Here is a 19121-nt window from a genome sequence, read left to right as displayed (position 1 = left end):
CTGTGAGCTTACGATGGCATGATGGTAAAATATGGTTCCTTCGAAGGTTTAATAGGGTTCTCCTCGTCTGCCAATGCCATGTGACCCACTTTGAAGAATCATGTGAAATTAGAGGAAAGAGGTGTTTCTTTTCTTTTGGGCCGTTGATTTAAGAATAAAATACTAAAAAATTTCTAAATTTTATCATTTTATTGAAATAAATTTTTATTTTTTTATTTACTTTCAAACATACCCTTATTTAAATAAAAAATTGATTTCTGTTAATATTTTATTTAAATACAAATTAAAAAATAAAAAATTATTCATATACAAATTAAGATTTAAAATTTTATTTAAATGTAAAATAAAAATTAATCACTTATTTGTATATAATAAAACTATTTAAATTTATTTAAATAAAGTAACAAAATTAGAATGCTTTTTTATTATTTTAACGTTGATTTAGGTACTTATGTGGTCCCACATGTTCCATGAAGAAGAGAGTCGAGGCTTTTCTGTTTTCTATTTGACAGATGGATAAATAACCATGACTATCGATCTGGTCTCCATGTCGCCCAGCCAATGCAATTTTCTACTAACACTACCCCAATTAGTGGCGATAATATAAAAATTACAGATTTTTTTTTGTAAAACAAATATATATAGATTGGTCCACTCCTCCGTCCACGATATGGAAAGGAAATGTCTGTCGTAGGAACAAATTTGTTGTCTATCCAACTTCCAAGAGACGAGGGCAGATCCGAGGGTTACTCCATTTTCTGTATCGGCCCGGTTCTTTACTACCATGTTGGGCCCTTGAGGAGCCGACGCACCAAAAGCCAATAACTTGTGTAGACACTTAATTGAGTTTAGATTCAGATCAATTGAATTCAGATCCATGGGTAAACTCAATTTAATTTTTATTTTGTATTATTTTTCAGTTATTTTTTTTTGTATTTTATGTATTTATTATTATTATTATGTATTAATATGTGTATATTTTTATTTATCTATTTATTTATTTATTTTATTTTTATTTTATTTATTTATTTTTTGTTAATATTTATAAATATTTTATTTATATAATTATATAATTATTATATTATTATTATTATTATTTTGTAATATTTTTGAATTTATCTTATTTTATTTTTTTAATTATCTGTTAATTTTATTTTATTTATTTATCTGATTTTTTTTTATTATCTTATTATTATTATTATTATTATTTTTTTTTTGAAGACTGTGATTGAAAATTGAAAAATCCTATTGTGAATGAAAATTCAATCAGAAAAATCCTTAGGTGATCAATCGCACCTAGATAAAAAAAATTGATGACGACTCCTAAAAATCAATATCTAACAATAGATCTCCGTTATGACAACTTGCATGACGACCACACCAGAAATCAAACAGCATCCATATATATATATATATATATATATATATAAATTACACTTGGTCTTCACCAAAGGCTAATAACTTGCATTACGACAACACCAGAAATCAAACAACATCCATATATATAAATTACACTTGGTCTTAACCTAAGAAATCTTTGGTGCATGTTATGCTCTAGAAAATAAGAGTAAGCTGCAGTTTTGGGCGGTTAGGTTGGGGTCCCACAACCTCCATGTGGATCCTCACTGTTTGCAGAACACTGTAAGAAAGGCTATTGTCCATCTTTACAATCTTCTGCTGCTGCTCATCCACATACCACTCCCCGCTTCCCTTCTCTCCTCTTGTTGTCAAGTACACTGGTCCTTCTATGCCATATCTGATGATAACATACAACATACACTCGTGTTAATTTTCTTCGCTGAACAGCTTCACAAAGTAAAACATAAGCATAAAGCATTACGCTAGCCATGAATTTCCTTCCACTCTTATCTTTCTTCAGCAAACCAAAATCATTAAAAAAAAAATTTCTTTTCTTTGGGGAATGTAGGGGATCAGAAAATAAATAATCCAGCATAAGATCGAAGGTCATACTTGGGAACAAACACAATAAACCCGTTGGATCTTATCTTCACTATTCTGGCTTCAGTGTCAGTGGGCCTGCAGCAGAAAAAATTCAATACAAATAAAACTTCAATCGATTTTGGTGCATGTGCAATTGTGAATGCTGGTCTACACAAGTGCGTTTGACTCAATGGCAGATGCTAAGGCACATACCGTTTTCTGAAGTAGATGATAGTATGGAGCTCCACAGAGGCCCTGCTTGCCATTTGGGCATTCCTATGACGATAATTCAGATCTGCAAAGTGAGAGTATGAATTTCATTTTCATCGTCCAAAGGGTGAAGATAATTTTCAACCACATAAAAACAAACAGGTAGATGCACTGGAAGCCATGAATGGCTATATCATGGGTACACGGCATATGTAAAGACTGTTTGCAAATCTATGTAGCCTAGAAACGTTAAGAAAGAGAACAAGACTTACTATCAGCAATACTAGTGAGTTGGGTTCTGTCTTGGAAAACTGAAGGAAGCTTATCTATCCCTAGGGATGCAGCAAGCAACCTGTGCACAATAACATCTGCAAAGAGGGCAAAGTTGCATACTCAATTTATAGTATCATCACCAAGTACACATTCAGCAATAAAAGGAAAAGAAACAAACAAATTTCTGTTCACAAACCTGCATATCTCCTAATAGGAGAAGTGAAATGAGTATATAGTGGCGCAGCAAGCCCATAATGATGATATTCTGGAGGGCTGAGATCCCCGCTACAGAAATAAACCGCCTAATTTGTAATCCAAGGCAAATTAGTACAAGTAAAAACATGCCTCAGCCAAAATTATCAGGAGATTGAAATAATTATTCTCGCTAACTTCACCTGTGTCATACACCTAGTTGCCAGTATCCGAATCAGCTTATTAAAGTAAGGATCATCACGCTGCAAGATATTCTTCCCAACAGTAAGAAATCAACTAAGAGAGAAAGAGAGGGGGCTAAACAAATACATGACCCAAGCAACAACGATTAAAAAAAATCAGAAGCCTGACAAGCTAGAAGCTTGACAAAGCAATGTCTACGAAAAGGAACCATTTGAGGTGGTACATCAGCTGTGCTGTCAGACAATGAAAAGGAACCTTACCACAGCACGGTCAAGTGAGTCAGCCAATGCCTTCGATGATGAAACATCCAAGTCGAGTCCAACAGCAGCAGCAGTGCGCAACAAAGGTTCAAGCATCTCTCTTGTAGGAGTTGGATGACGCCTACACCCCAAAATAATGTTCAGAGCAGCAAGCCGAGGTGTCAAACAACAACAAAGTCATCATCAAGCAATAGCCACAACTCTATGAACTTTTTTCCATAAAAGGTACGTGTAGTAGATGGAAAACTAAATTGCCAGTATAAACTTCAAAAATACTATGGATTGTCGAAGAGATCACATGGTGTACATTATTCACAATTATCACCCATTAACACTAATTTTATGATTTAACACCATCTCTGATGAAGTAATTCATATCACCTAATCTAACATGCAATCTTTTTCATCCTATGATAAACAATTCCAGTGACATAAATTTACACAGGATCATCAACTAGCTTGGAATTCTGCTGGCATTTACAGAAAAAGTAATCATTTTTCTGAGGGGGATAAACCTTATAGTTAAATCATAACCAAAAGCCAACCTTAAACAGTGCAGGAAAGAAAAGGTACAGAAGAAATCCAAGTCCCTCAAGCAAATTGACATGGCAAAAGTGGAACATAAAAGACAAGTTTACCTTAGAAGTGAACAGGAAGGAAAACAATCACGGATTTGTTTGGCAACTGAAACATTGGCAGCAAGCATAAATTCCTCAACCATTTGGTTTGCTTCTCGAATCTGATACATGCCTGAATGTATAACTCAGACATCAGACAAAAATCTAAGGATGAGCAAATCTGAAACACATTTCTTCCGGATTTTGGGAACTCAAAACCATTTAATTTAATTGACATTTTCTTAATCATAATTCTTAATTATTATCATTCATCATTGGACAAGTGAAGAAAAGGCCAAAAGTATAGGACAAAATTTAAAGGACAAAAACAATGAAATAATAGAACAAAACAAGAGTATGTAAATCATTCAATTAAACAAAAAAGGTTAACACAGATAAAGTCCTAAAATATGTTCTAATTATCCGACAGTTCCCAAAAAATAACATCACAGTATACAGAACGTATTCTGCTTGAAGCAATTTTTTAAATTGCCCTTTGGTTTGCTTTTTATGAGGGGAAACTGTAAAATTTTAATCAACCACAAAATGAACCATATGAGATTCCTTTTCATGTCTAATTCCTACATTTAGCACCTCCAACATAACTAACTACTAGAAGACCTTAATAATTAAAGAAAATTTTCTGACGGAATAATCATCATGTAGAAAAATTGGGTCAACACAAATAATTAGCATCACCATATAATTCATTGTCTCACTGCAACTACTCATGCTTGCTGACAGATAAAAAAGGTCAATTCATGCTGGTGGAGTGCAGTAGTAGAGCCCTGCTAGAAAGCATATTAATATTTCAAATCATTTACTTTTAGATGGACTGAATTTTTTTTTTTTATGAATTAAAGTTAAAATATCTTGATTCATGTTCCAGATTAAGAGTAAAATAATTGTATTAGGCAACAGACCAATATCGAGTGGATCATGAGTCTCAGTATCAATTTGAAACTTGACTTCAGCAGAAGCAAGAGTTAAGGCTCCTCTATCGATACGCCTTTGCCTCATTATCTGTAGTTTCATATGTGCCGATAAACATGTCAGAGGAATCTAAACTGAAAAAGCCAATTAACCCCAGTATATTACAATTATGAGTAGAAACAGGCTCTTTGATAAGATACCTTAGCCAGAGCATTCATATTTCTCAAATCTGTGGTTAATGGGTCCATCAATCGACTGCAAAAGTACCAAAGCAATAAGAATGCTCAGACACCAGAAAAAACTCAACACTTCATTCCACTAGGTCCTAAGAAATCAGATATCCACTGTCGTATGTAAGTGAAAAGCATATACTAGTAAGTAAGAAATAGAAAGGAAATCCATGAATGTGCTACAAAGAAATTTTCACAGATTGTATTCACATTTTTTAGACCAGATGAGCAAGAAAGGAAATGGGAAATTTCTTTTGCCCTGAATATTTGACAGAGTAAGAGAATAAGCAAACTAGGTGGGTAATAGGTGATACTTTTACCAAAACATATATAGAAACGAATAGTAAAAGCAAATAACAGTTTAGGAAATTTAGACAGTTATCAACCTTAAACATATCCAAAACCCTCAAAGCCAACACATTCCCTATTCGCACCAAAATAATAGACGCTCTCTGACAAATAAGTAAACTAACAGCTTTTAAGATCCAAGCTTAACGTCTAGAGGGAATGATACTCTTTTCTGTCTGGTGGTCATTTTTGCCGCTTCACACTTTTGCTCACAGCAGCTGTTTACTTGGTGAAGAAATTTGAGTTAAATAGCATGGCTAATTTATCCTATGGAAAAAAAGTTGTTTACATACTGATGCACAGGGATGGATCCAAGATTCATACTCAGTGGGGGCAAAATTATTAAGTAATATTTGTTTACATAAATTTTATTTAAAAATTATTATAACTTGAAATAAATTTCGTTAAAATGTATAATGTCAAATACTTCTACAAATATAAAAAAAATAAAATATTTATATAAAATTTTTTAAAAAAAGTATAAAAATTCATTTTTATATAAGAACAAGACATGAAAATTCGTGTTTGTTTGTCTTAAGTTTGTTGTGTCTAGAAAGAGTATTAACACTTATATAGATAAACATGAATATGATATGATTAAATAAACAGATTAACAATTTAAACACGTACACAAATATATTAATTAAATGGGTTACATAACATCACACAACTAACAAATTTATCAAGCAAGTTGGATTAAACACAACATAGCACGACATGTTTTATAACCCATTTAAAAACTCATTTTAACTCGATTAAGAAGTAAAGTGAAGAGATAAATTTTATATTTACATTTTAAACCATTAGCTTACTCAATTACTCTTTTTGTTTTGTCATTACATCTATATACATTTCAATATTATAATCGATCCATAGTTAAAATGTTTCTTTTACATTTAATGGGGTAAAAAGCAAAAAAATTAAGAATTTTGGATTTATTTGCAATAATTTTACTTATTTTTTAGGACTAGTGGGGCAAAACACAATAATTATTCAAATTTGGGGTCTTTTACCAATAGAAGATCTCAATTTTCAAGATTTCAGTGGGGGCAGCTGCCCCCACCTTAAATCCGCCCCTGCTGATGCAACAAGATCGGTCGAAGGTATTTCTAGAATGGAATCAATATTCAGAACAAAAATAAAGCTAACAAGTCATGACTCCATAGCACACAATTTCAAAGTCTGCATCATAACCATTTAGCCTAAAAGCATTTTCAATCCATCCAGCAAGAACAAGTAGTAACACAAACTCCAATGGAATCTCTTCTCAGTAATTGTATGTTATTCCCCACCCTTGATAGCTCTATTCACCACGAACTAACAGCAAAATACTGGGATTATGTATATTAATTCATAGTCTGAAGCTTGAGTACACCATGTGTAACTCTCTTCCTTACTTCAGAAACTATTCATCCCTGTGTCACACCCAACTTCTGAATGAGCCACATCCATTGATAATCTACTAAAAGTGGCAAGTCTGGCAATGTCACTTTGTATGCCATGGGCACTCAACAAATGATTACAAAATGTAAAAGTTAAAATGTTGAAGCAACATGAAAAAAAAAAGTCTATGTGGCAAGAACCTACTAAAGAAATCTATCTTAAGAAGGAAGCCATGCTTCTTATTATGGCAAACACAAAGAATCACAATAACTAAACAAGAAAAAGAAAATGTAGCTCCATGAATCAGATAAGGGTGCAATAAGTAAAAATGAGCTAGTCTTTTGACAATTAGTCAAAAAGGCTACATTAGCGCACCTATCATCCATCCTAGCCTGGGCTTCAACATAAGATAATGCAGCACATGATTTGATAACACTTTTTGTGAATCTTGTCGAGATAATTTCTGCTTCAGGCGTCATTTCCTGGAATTGATTGAAGGTAAGTTTTTATTTATTGGAAAAGTAAACAAAAACCTAGCCTTATCATCATGTGAATAAATTTAGTAGCACATACCCAAATAACTGAGAAAGATAGCCTTTCTACATCAGCTCTAAGTGAACATATATCTGCAAATAATAATCATGAGTAGTTTAATATCAGAAAAAAAAAATTGAAAATCAAGTATAGAATCCAACAAAACCTTTTTATGAGTTATCATCATATACAACTCTAAAAAAATACTTGGAAGGGGAAAAAGAAATACAAAAATAACCTTCTGTCAGAGGTTTAGGAAGCATGTCGATTCGGCGCTCAACAAGGTAGACAGATGTGCCCCTCTGGGAAGCTTCATCATCCAGTGGGGTGCCAGGGTGAACAAAATTTGTTACATCAGCAATATCTGATTAGATATTATTAAAGAAGAACATCCAACCGCATCAAGATATTTTAAATACATAAAAGCCCTAATACAAGGTACATGTAATTGTTGCAAATCTCCCAATTTTCACAAAGCACAGCCTTTCATGATGATTGATTAGAAACAATAGATACAGCGAGGGTATCATCTTTCTGGTTCCCTCTCTTCATAAGAAAAAAGATTATGCGTTTAACAGATAATAAGGAGATGCATCATAAAGGTGGAAAAGGGCTCTAGAGAGGAAATTAAAAAAAAAAAAAAAAAACTAAAGTGGTACAAAAAGCACATCAATATTCTTACATAAGTATGAACCAAATATTGAGATTTCAGAGCAGCACGTGAGAATCTCTTGTTCGCAATTTTTTATTTGCAATAATTAAATAAAAATCTTTCCCTCAAATCCTAAAACTTTATAAAAGGTAATTTGTAAACGATGCATATCCATGTCAACTCTATTCATTCCTTCACATAACATGTAAGTCGGATTTCATAAAAAGATTATATAGTCAAAGTATACAGGATGCGAACTCCAACTTCGTAGTTTCCATTTGGAAGAGCAGTACAGTGTAGTGCATCATCAATGTCCTTGCAACCTGCACAAGCAAGAAGCATCTCTCTCTGTATGACATTTGCAAAATACATAATTCACTAGTCCATTAAGCATACACACCAGGGGGATCCACACTAAAGACACACAAAGATCGCAAATCCAGCCGGATAGAATTTGTCACATCTTCGCTAGACACAGACCATGGTAATGCTGGCAAACAAGCCAAAACTTGGGCAGAAAAGGGCCTTGAGTTTATATCATTCTCTATCAACACCACCTGCAACGCAATAAAAGAGTATTACTAATCTCAGTAATTACCATGAGATGGATGGAGGGAGAGAGAGAGAGAAGAAGAAGAAGAAGAAGAAGTTATTATCACATACCTCACTCTCAGTGTCTCTATCACCTATTTCTCCTATGACTCGTACATAATGACCAGAAGGATACCGAGATTGGCGGTCCCAAGAATCAACTGCCACAATTATCCTCTTATCCAAAAGATTCTCAAGTTGTCGGGTTTGAATCCGAATTTTAGGAATTCTACGATCTTTGGAGACAAATAATGCAGATGTAAAGCTTCCTGTACCAGCAGGCATAGCCATTGGCTCCAAAGACCCACAATAACTGCAAGTGATCATTTAGACTGTGAGCAGAATAGAAAGAAAGAGTCAACACCATCAAGCAGGGAAAATTAAAGAAAATGGCATTTTGACCATGTTTGATTTGAATAGCAGTGAATACAGAATCCACAAAGATTAACACATGACTTCACACGATAGGATATATGAAGAATATCTCCAAAATTACGTTATTTGAAAGAGCTTCGCTAAAGATAAAACTTGAACAGGCTGAACTAAAGATAGAAAACAAGACACAATCATGCATATTTAATTCATAACTGGGCTCTCACCTGGTTGAGGAGACAGTTATAAGCTATGCAACAGCAAAAGAACAGATATAAAAACATAATGTTTATGATGACAGCAAGATTACTTACGAATGCCAGTTCCGCTTTATAATACCAACAATACGGCCAGAATGACGAGATGGAGTGGAATTCGTTTCAGTGGCCGAACCTGATACCAGATTCGTAGTTCTAGGAGCATCATCAGCACTGCTTGGAGCTAAATGAACATCATCTTCTTCCTCATCCTCTGCAATGGAATAGAGAACATGGTAAGAAACTTGACACATACATGTAAAAGTGATAGCGGTATGTTTAGTATTTGTACCCTTATGCAATGAGACCATGATAAAAGTATCGATTTACTAAGGAACCAATAAAGACACTAAGCATTGTGCTCAGAATGAAAACATGTAAACCTTTTTATAACATTAAAGCATAGTGACAGCATACTACACAATCATTTATAAACAATAAAAAGCATTAAATTTTTCCAAGGAACTTAGAAAACACAAAAACTTAATACCTTCATCTGCAATGGATAAGTTCTTCTCCTCGTGCCACTGATCTTGAGGCAGAAGTTCTACAGCTACTATATCACCATCAAAAGCCCTATTCATGTTTTGACGTCCATATATAATTATTTCATCACCTATGCTCTCACTTCCAACATATGCTTCAAATGGATTGTAACGATTAACTCGAAGCTTTCCTTGATGGTATATTCCACGATGCAAACCCAAAGTAATCTCAGACATGGGTTTATGCTGAACAAAGAAAGGAATAAATCTTAGATAACCAATTTGTTTCATGGGAAGACAACTTAACCAAATTCACTGTTTACAATTAATAATGGTAAACAGCATTAGCAGATACACCTCTTGATAAACAACTTGTTTCTTGGAAGGTCTCAAATCTTCAATTTGTTCCATGGTAACATCTTCAGATTCGGGTGCAGGATGGACAAGCAGGTCAAGCAACTCTGGTTGACCCAAAGATTTTACATAGGACTGAACTGAAACAAATTGACCATTGAACAGTATGCTTCATGCATGAATAATTCAAATAATTTCGAAATAGAGATGATAATAGATTATTAAAAGCAACTCAATATATGAAATATCAAGTTCAGAGAGATGCTTAAGCAAGTGACGTGTGCAAATAATTTCGAAATAGAGATGATAATAGATTATTAAAAGCAACTCAATATATGAAATATCAAGTTGAGAGAGATGCCTAAGCAAGTGACGTGTGCATACTTGTGTCAGCAGATATGCCCTCTTCGCTAGCCCTCCTCTTATTGTCTCTGTCATTGGTTATAAGTAAAACTGGTGTTGCAGCACCAAGATGAGTTTGATACCATCGAGTAGCCACCCGAATTGCTGAAGCACAATTGGACATTGTAAATAAGTTGAATTTCAGAAGCAAATGATTAAAGAAAGATTAAAGAGCAAAGGTAACCTCTATCATTGTAATCATTTGGAGTTTCACCATCCATGCGCTTTACAAATGTCTCTCTATTAACAAAAAGAAAGAAATAAAGAAAGATATGAAAAGGATGTTGAATATAAAAGCATTTTATTAGCGGTCGTGAGTGAATGAAGTGGAATGAGAAAACTGACTTATGGAACTGATTACTGAAAACATAGAATTTGCGGAGAGGATTGGTGGAGAGAGCTCTAATTCTATTGTAATGGGCCATGTTCTTGTTCTTAACCTCATCCAGCACCACCGATAAGAGCACCACGTTATCAATTGCGGGGTTCTCGAGCAAGTCGATCTTACAATTAAAACATCAAATAATAATAATAACAATGAATTCATCATGTTGATTAGAATGAAAGATAATGAAAGAATCACTAATATTATATTCAAGCAAAAAAAAAAGAAAGAAAGAAACCTGATGAAGAAGGACATTAGTATCAAGAATGAGAAGGGGAGAAGAAGCATCCAAAGGAGCACGACAAGTGGAAGCGAGACATGTTTTGCAAGCAGAAGCTCCACAGTAAATGTCGTCTCTCAGATATATTTCTCTTACTTCCTGAATAATTCCATAAACAAATCAAATACTCACTCCATCGCATCATCATCATCATCAACTAAAGGCCATAGTTAGGGTTTTAAGTTTTTTATTTTAAATAGCAATAATAATAAATAACAATTAAAAAGACAGGAGTACCTTCTTAATTCTGCCCGCCTTGGTTTTCCGGCTGAATGTGTTGCTCTGCAACATCTTCTCTTCTCCTCTGGTTTCTGCCTCCAAAGTCCAACCCCAACAAATCTCTTCTTTTTTTTTTTTTTTGTTAGGTTTAAATTGCTTCGTCCTCTTCAAGTTGGAGTGCAGAAGCGGCAAAGAATAATTAATTGACCGCCTTCTCTTCTTTTTCTTCGAGCTTTTAAAGCCTAACGCTGTTGCCAAACGTAAGTCCAATTGCCCAGCCCAATCATGCTACCGTCTTCCTTAAGTTCTCCTGTAACGTTTGCTTTTTCTTTTAGATTTATATTCACCATAAAAGCCTGGTTTAGGATTTTTGGTGAAAGTAGTTTTCCTTAAAAAAATTGCTTTTCCTTCAAATATAATGCTAAACAGTAATAAAATGCTTGATTTTTTAATTCAAATTAAAAATTGTTTTTTCATGAAAAAAATGTGTTTAAAATAAAAATTTTATTATATTTAAATATTTTAATTATTCATAACATTTTTTCACAATAATATTAAATACTTAAAATTTTTAATTACACCTTTTAATCATAATTTTTAAACATACTTTTTCTGATCCAAAATTTTTTCTATGGCAATAACAATACTAAGACAGTCCTTTAAGTCAACACTCAGATACTAGCTTGTACTAATCTACTAGTAGTATCCACTATATTTTCCATCAGGTCCAGGGACGACGCAGCTTCTGCCAGTACTCTCCACTATCAAAATCATTGCTGTGCGCAACTGGAGTTGATTAATTTTTCTTCATTTTTCCTTTTGATAATCACATACATTTTGATTAATTTAAAAAAAATAGAACGTTCATCTTTTCTTATGCTCCATTTGGATTGCACTGCAATTCCAATGTGGTGTAATTGTAATAAAAAAATGTGCCCGTTTAAATTTTAACCCAAATGATATATTACTGCAATTGAAAAATGATTGATCATCGTCAGTTTTAGTTCAGTTAATAATTGGCTCGTGAGGGGTTTTTTTTTTTTTTTTTATCTTTTAAAATTAAGTATTATATCAAAAATATTTATACAATTTTTTATCTTTTTATTTAAAAAATGAAATAAAATTTTTAATTTAACATAATAAATAAATTTTATTATTTAATACATTAATAAATAATTTAAATAAAATTTATTATTTATTAACAAATTTTATAAATATTAAATAATTTAAAATTTTTATTATATATAACTTAATATAATATTTTTAATGATCATTTTTTTTTTAATATAATTCATTTCACTGCTATCACAACTTTTATATCTAAATACATATATCATTATTAATTTTAATAGCATATTACAATAATAAATCTCATCTTTATTATTATTTTTAATCTTATCAAAATTAATTCATCATCCATCTAAATAAATCTTTAGACTTAATTTGAATCAAATTTAGTATCGATGAGAATGTTTTTGTTATGAAAAGCTATGCAAATAATAGCTTTGAAATTCAAATGCTATTGTAATGTGATGTGATTTTCACTTCATTGATATTTAAGGTTGCAGTCCACCTATGTCAGCTTTAATATTTTTATTTTTTCATTTTTTTTTTGCTTTAACTAGGAATGACAACGAGTCAAGTCAGGACGAATTTTTGCTCGTCTCGAATTCGACTCGATTTTACACCCGTAAACCCAAACCCGAATAAATTTTTTTTTTATTTTTTTAATACCTAAACTCGATCCGACCTAAAATTAATAAAATATATTTTTTAAATATAAATATTTAAATATATAATTATACAAATATATATAAATAAAAAAATTAATTTAAAAATTATTTTTATATAATATTGGGTCGGGTCGGGTTTGTCTAAAACCTGAACCCGACCCAACCAAAAACTGGATTTTCAAAAAAAAAAAATCGATCCTATAAGATCGAGTCAGGTCAAAACCCACCAGAGACAGGTTGGGTTGCCCACCTTAACTCTCACTATAGTCATAAAAGAGTTGAATAAGCTCTTTTTTATCATTTTGACTCAAGTGAGTTGTTTTAATTTAATTTTTTATTTAAAAATTATAAAATAATTCTATTAATTTAAAATAAAAAATTTTATTATTACATAATAAATAAATAAATAAATAAAATTTGATTATTATTATATAATAATTAATTAATATATTTTATTTTATAATAAACTAATAAATATTTTTTATTTTTTATTATAATTTTAAATTATTTGTTAATTTTTATTCTAATACCTTTAATGATCATTTTCTCCTTTTATTATAATTTATCTTACTGTTACTACTGCTTTTATATCAAAATATATATTCAACCATTGATTTTATTCTCATTGCCATAATGGCCAATCTCATTTCTATTACTGTTTTCAATCTCATCAGAGTTAATCTCACGGTCAATCCAAATAAACACTTAAACTAAATCAAAAAATTAGTTTGATTAAGATTAAACTGTGAAAAATATAAAAATATATTATAATCCATCCATTCCAGTTTCCAATCTAATAAACCCAAAAATGTTTTTATATTATACTATAACATAAAACAAGAGTATCACCTTCCCATTCAACACAAACATATACTAATTAATCATAACATAAGTGATAACCTTACTATTTCTTTCTTTTTTATTTACATGAAGTATGCTATCTCATAACATCTATAACAATATATAAAAATTGTCTCTAATTTTATCTTAAATATAACGTCAGTAATGTCTTAAAATAAATTTAGAGGTTAAATTTAGACCATCAAAGAATAGTTTACAATTGGTTATTGTCTTTTGTCTCTAGTTTGTAAGGGTTTGAAAACCCTTAGACTCTTTTTCTTTCATTCACTCATTGACACACCTCTATCCATTCTGACATCTTCTTCTTTCCTCTATTAGCAATGTTGTCATTGCCTCTTCCATAATCATGGCTATTTTTTGCTAGCATTGGTCTTCTCTTAACTCTTCTTCATAAGTCTTTACTAAAAAAATCCACTTAAAAAATATGTAGGATAATACCCAAAAACAACCTTCGGACTAATTGTTTTTGTTAAAGGTTTCAAATATGCCAAAAATGGGAGGGAGATTGAAAGAAATAGTTGAGAAATTCGAGGTAAGATCAAAACACTCGGCAGATGCATTGGTACCAGAGATTTCATCGAAGTTGAAACCAAAGATTAATAGAGGTGGTGAATCATTTCAAAGGCAAGCAAACTCCTGATGAGGTATCGTTCTATTTCTAGCCTTTACACACATAATCGTTTATATTAATATGCACATACAGATTGAAAATTGGTCAATGCATGATGAAATTTCATTTTTCTTTTGCTTTAGCTAGAAATGGATAATGACAATGAAACTGATGCTATGATACACCAAACTGGTGGCACAAATTTATTGTTTGGAAATTCATTTTCTTTATACCTTTGCTTTGATGGCTATTTGGCAATTACTTGCTATTTACAAGTAACAATTTCTTGGTTGGCTACAAATTTAGGATTGTGATTTTTTTTTTGTCTTGTATTTTTAGCATGGCTTTACTTTGATGAAATATATGCAGTGAATATTAACTATCCCTACATATTTTGTTAAATGAATATTAATAAAAGTGGTGAATCATTTCAAAGGGGAATGGATGATCTTAATGATCAATAGACTATGATAAGAGTTCGTGAGGTGACAAAGAAAAAGCTAACCAATTGTTCTTAGAAGCCATAAAAACTAGAAAGGTAAGTGAAAAATATCTGTGCTTTTATGATGCACTAATAAAGAGATTTGGGATTAGTTCATGCATGAACTGGATAAGGGGTATAACAATGATTCTATGCTAAATAATAAATAAATATGCAATTTTTGATCTTTCGTACTTTATCTAATCAATTTTTTTTTCATTCATTGAATGGTGTTCTATTTGATTTTTTTTTAATATCACTAATTTCAAGTCAAATCTTTGGTAAAAGTTATTGGATGTGTATAGCTTGGAGAAGAATCGTGCTCTATTGATCCTTAGATTATGGTTCTAGATAGAAGCAAGTATTTTGATTAATAAACATTGAAACTATAATAAAATCCAGAGGTAAGGGTCTTGATTTTAGTAGAAATATTAACCAATTATAAAATTTATGTGCTGATGTGTTAATACTAAATTGAAAGGATTTACCTACTAGGGTGCTTCCTAAAAATATGTTGCTTTCAATGGATTGGAATTTGGTTCAAACAATTGTGCCCGTATGAGATTGACAATAATAGGGATTTATAATATCTTTCAAGCTGTCAATTCATTAACAAGGTATTTTTATATGTGAAGTTGAATCCACCTGTGTAGCTTGTAGAAGAAGGTGTAGTTTCGATCATGATAATGAGAGAAAAGAAAGGAGAGAATATTGTAGAGGATGTAAAGAATAATGGGAAGCCAATTGTGGAACAAATAGTAATAATTGAGGAGCAAGGGGCTATCGTAAATGAAAATGCTAGATTAAATTTAAATTTTAAAGGGTCAATTATGATGAAGGGTAAGTCTTCTACCTACCTTTTGGTTTAGCTAATTTGATTTCAATTTGATAGGATTAAGGCATCAATAATTTTGAAATTTATATGTCATTTTTTTTTTTGTTATTTGCAAGTCCCATTATATAAAAATTTTTAGGTTCTTTCAGAAGTTTAGCATGTTATAATTTTTTACTTTGTGTTGGATCTTATGTGGTATTTAATCACATTAAATTATCCTTAATTCTTTTTTCTAAGGATTTATAAGGTTGATAATTATTATCTTTATAAGGATTTAGACTATTTAGAGATCTTTGTTTTATTAAAATTTAGTATAAATTTTTTAAGGTGATTATTTCTTAACTGACCTAGATTATTCTACCTTTTTTTTCATTTTAGAAGATAATAAATTGAAAGAGTTTATTGAGGAGTTTGAAAAAGATAAGCATTTAGAATTGGGTGCTAATGAATCTAAATATGAAATTGAAGAGTATCGTGGGATGGATTATGATGGGAAGCAAATGGATCCAAATGCAGTAGGGGATGAAGTAGAGGAGAAAAAGTATATTGAGGAAAAAATGGTGATTTGTCAAATGATAAAAATGTTTATGAAGTAGAAGGTGATGATGATGATGATAAATATGCTGGGGACAAAGTAGAGCATATAGATTTGGTTGATGCTGTTGAGTATGATGAGCGATATGAAGTTGTTCAAGAGAGAATAAAACATAAAGAGTTTGAAGTGTTTGTTGAGGGTTTAAACCAAGATGCCATTAGATGATATTATGAAAGTTTTCAGCCAAATTGGTGAAGTTATTAAAGTTAGGCTGATGATAAACCTTCAAACAAAGAAGAATAAAAGGTTTGTATTTTTGCATTTTGCATTTGTAGAACAAGCAAAGTGATCATTTACAAAATTTAAGAATCTTGTAGGAATTATTGAAACTTTAAAATCATTTTTTAAATGTCAAAATGGATTGACTTCACAACTTAAATCATTTTGTTTTAATCAAAATTCCTGGTTAATGGGAAAAAGTATGGTGTTACCTCAAGTCAAGATAGTGACACATTTTTTCTAGAGCACAGATGTAAGACATGGATAAAGGAAGCCATAAATACATTAGCTTATTTAAAGTAACTAAAAGGTATGAGCCATTTTTCTATTTGGTTATCAATAGATAATATGTTCTTGATGTTTGTCATTGATTGTCATTCTTGATGACCAGTCTAAACCATATAATCATTGGACGTATTTACACACACATCATTGATTAATGTTGTTTCTAGCGTGTTTTATTCGTATTTTCAAGTCTTAATATTGATATTAATTTTGATTTTGTTGACATAACCATGTTTGTCCAAAAAGAATAAATGAATTCGATGCATTGCACTTTTTTAACTTTTAGAGCTCATTAGGACTATTTATTGATAGAACTATAGATGCAATATATAGAAGGGGAGTGAATGCTTTCTTTTTTGCCCTTTTTCCATTTGTGAATTGTTAATGAACCCACCTCATTCATTGACTTTATGTGATATAATCTTTCTATCAATCATGACTTTCATTATATTATAAATTAAAAGGTAAGGGCCTATGAATCTTTTTTTTTTTTTTTGATTCAGTGCTTAGTCCTTGAATATAAAAAGAACACAGAAATAAAAAATAAGAATTCACCTTGAATTCAAATGTTCGAATGAAATATATATTATATTATTTTCAAATATCTTAATTGATTAAATTTTAAGTAGTTCTATTTTTTTATATTTGTTCAAAAAAATCGCTTTATAAGCCTACCAGTGTTTCCTTGTGATCCCCACCATAAGCCTAAAGTACACTTCCTCTTCTTTTTTCTTCTTTTGAAATCTTTAATATTTTGTAGATTACTTAAAAATTATAACTTTTCTATATAGTATATAATATAAACTTCAGCATTTTGTTCAATAGTTATGCTTTTCTAGTAGCAGTATGTTTTACACACTTAAATGTAAAAACATGAAACATTCTCTTATTTTTAGTGGCTTATTGGCTTTCTTCTTTCTTCTTAGCAATTTTTTGGCTGCTTGATATGGTTTTTTCTTCTTTTCTCTCATTAGTAGACTATTAAATTCTAATGGGATTTTCAGAAACCTTAATTTAGTGGTTTTCTATTGCTGTCGGTGGGCTTTTATATGATTTTATTGCTTACACAAAGGTAAATTTTGGATATGGTTAAATTGTTTGTTGAAAGAAACTATTGTTTGGTGCTAAATATTATTAAATAGGCTATCTCAAGTTACTTGGTTTACCTTTTCAAACAATGTCAATGACTCTTCTTCACGACATTGGTTTGCAATGTAAAGCAGAACTAAAAGAGCCACTGTATTAGGGAGGGATTCTGAAAAATAAGCTATTTAAGCAATGTATAATTCTTGAATGAAAAGATCTAGAGCTATGCACTTTTAAATGTAGATAGATTTAGAATTTGTAAAGTAATATAGGTGAATGATTTGATTTAGAGTTTGTAAAATTCTTAAATTGATAAATCTGGAGTTGTTTAGCCTTTTGAATGAAAAGATTTAGAGTTATGTAGTCTCAAATCTAGAATCTAGATAGATCCAGAATTTGTAGAGTAAGGTAGGTGAATGGTATGATCTAGAAATAGGTCTGAAGTTGTGTAGTCTTAAGCTTTGAATTATCTTGATTTTAAGTATGAGTATTTCATTATATTTTTTTATTTTTTAAATTTGATATTAATATATATATTTTTATGAATATATGTAGACTCGTGCTATGCTATATATAGACTCTCCATAGCATAGCACGAGTTTATGATTTAATAGAATATTAAAATCTACATTTTATCATTAATTAAAAAAAGTTTTAGTGATAATTAATTTATTTTAAATAAATAAAATTTAATAAATTCATCTCAAAGTTGATATATAGTAATTGAATTGAAAATATATTTAAAATATTTAACATATTTTTGAATTAGAATGTAATTTAATTAAAATTTGATTTGATTGTTATTAAAGAATTTAAAAATTAATTAAATTCTTGTATTTTGTATTTATAAAAAAGTTTTACTAAAAAAAAGAATGAAAAGAAAAAAGATAATAATTAATAAAATGTATGTTTGCTTTTACAGTTAAAATTAAACACTTATTAAGGATTAGTGTATTTTTATAGCGAGATAGTGCTTTTTCAAATAAAATAGGATAAATGTTTTCTATTTTTACCAAATCTCATACTTTTTCTTTTGATTAATTAATTTATTTATCCAGCCTTAATTAAATAGTATCATACTGCTATTCTTATACGTGCAATGACTACGTTAAAAGAAAATATACTTGTGTATCTAATATAAAGTTTACATATGTACGACCTTTTTTTGGGTGTCACATATTACATCATGAATTTTTATTTTTTTTTATATTTAATAATTTTATTTTGAGTCCCAAAATTCAAGGAATGCTATGTGTTAGATCATGGTTTTTTTTATTTAATAATAACCTTTATA

The 19121-nt window shown here is 30.6% G+C and overlaps 1 protein-coding gene across 4 annotated transcripts; it reads right to left on the bottom strand.

Annotated features, from left to right (window-relative positions):
* Positions 1 to 1443: 1443 nt before the first annotated feature.
* On the bottom strand, positions 1444 to 11331 carry EMB2763 (ribonuclease II family protein). 4 transcript variants are annotated; one of them, XM_022883887.2, is made up of 24 exons: positions 11141 to 11331; positions 10862 to 11002; positions 10584 to 10741; positions 10423 to 10478; positions 10221 to 10343; positions 9840 to 9976; positions 9488 to 9728; positions 9055 to 9211; positions 8441 to 8681; positions 8178 to 8334; positions 8032 to 8100; positions 7364 to 7489; positions 7165 to 7217; positions 6967 to 7073; positions 4831 to 4885; positions 4621 to 4720; positions 3719 to 3830; positions 3081 to 3201; positions 2820 to 2891; positions 2621 to 2726; positions 2424 to 2519; positions 2155 to 2236; positions 1972 to 2037; positions 1444 to 1756 (listed from the first exon to the last, which is right to left on the bottom strand). In XM_022883887.2, the coding sequence occupies exons 1-24, from the start codon at positions 11192 to 11194 to the stop codon at positions 1555 to 1557; spliced, it is 2832 nt and encodes a 943-aa protein (XP_022739622.1). In that variant the 5' UTR covers positions 11195 to 11331; the 3' UTR covers positions 1444 to 1554. The 4 variants fall into 4 exon arrangements, with proteins under 4 accessions (XP_022739622.1, XP_022739623.1, XP_022739624.1 ...); XM_022883888.2 differs by having other exon boundaries at positions 2820 to 2879; XM_022883889.2 differs by having other exon boundaries at positions 9840 to 9971.
* Between the last annotated feature and the right edge of the window lie 7790 nt (positions 11332 to 19121).

Source organism: Durio zibethinus, chromosome 10 (assembly GCF_047325235.1).
Source record: "Durio zibethinus cultivar Kanyao isolate XHJ-2024 chromosome 10, ASM4732523v1, whole genome shotgun sequence".
Classification (NCBI taxonomy): domain Eukaryota; kingdom Viridiplantae; phylum Streptophyta; class Magnoliopsida; order Malvales; family Malvaceae; genus Durio; species Durio zibethinus.
This window is presented reverse-complemented; position numbering and strand designations above follow the sequence as displayed.

Excerpts from the sequence above, each read along its gene's own strand:
- EMB2763 (XM_022883887.2), bottom strand. The coding sequence starts at position 11,194 with ATGTTGCAGAGCAACACATTCAGCCGGAAAACCAAGGCGGGCAGAATT. Across the intron at positions 8,335-8,440 it reads ATAGAGACACTGAGAGTGAG|GTGGTGTTGATAGAGAATGA; the intron begins GTATGTGATAAT and ends ATTGCGTTGCAG. Across the intron at positions 1,757-1,971 it reads TTTATTGTGTTTGTTCCCAA|ATATGGCATAGAAGGACCAG; the intron begins GTATGACCTTCG and ends TGTTATCATCAG.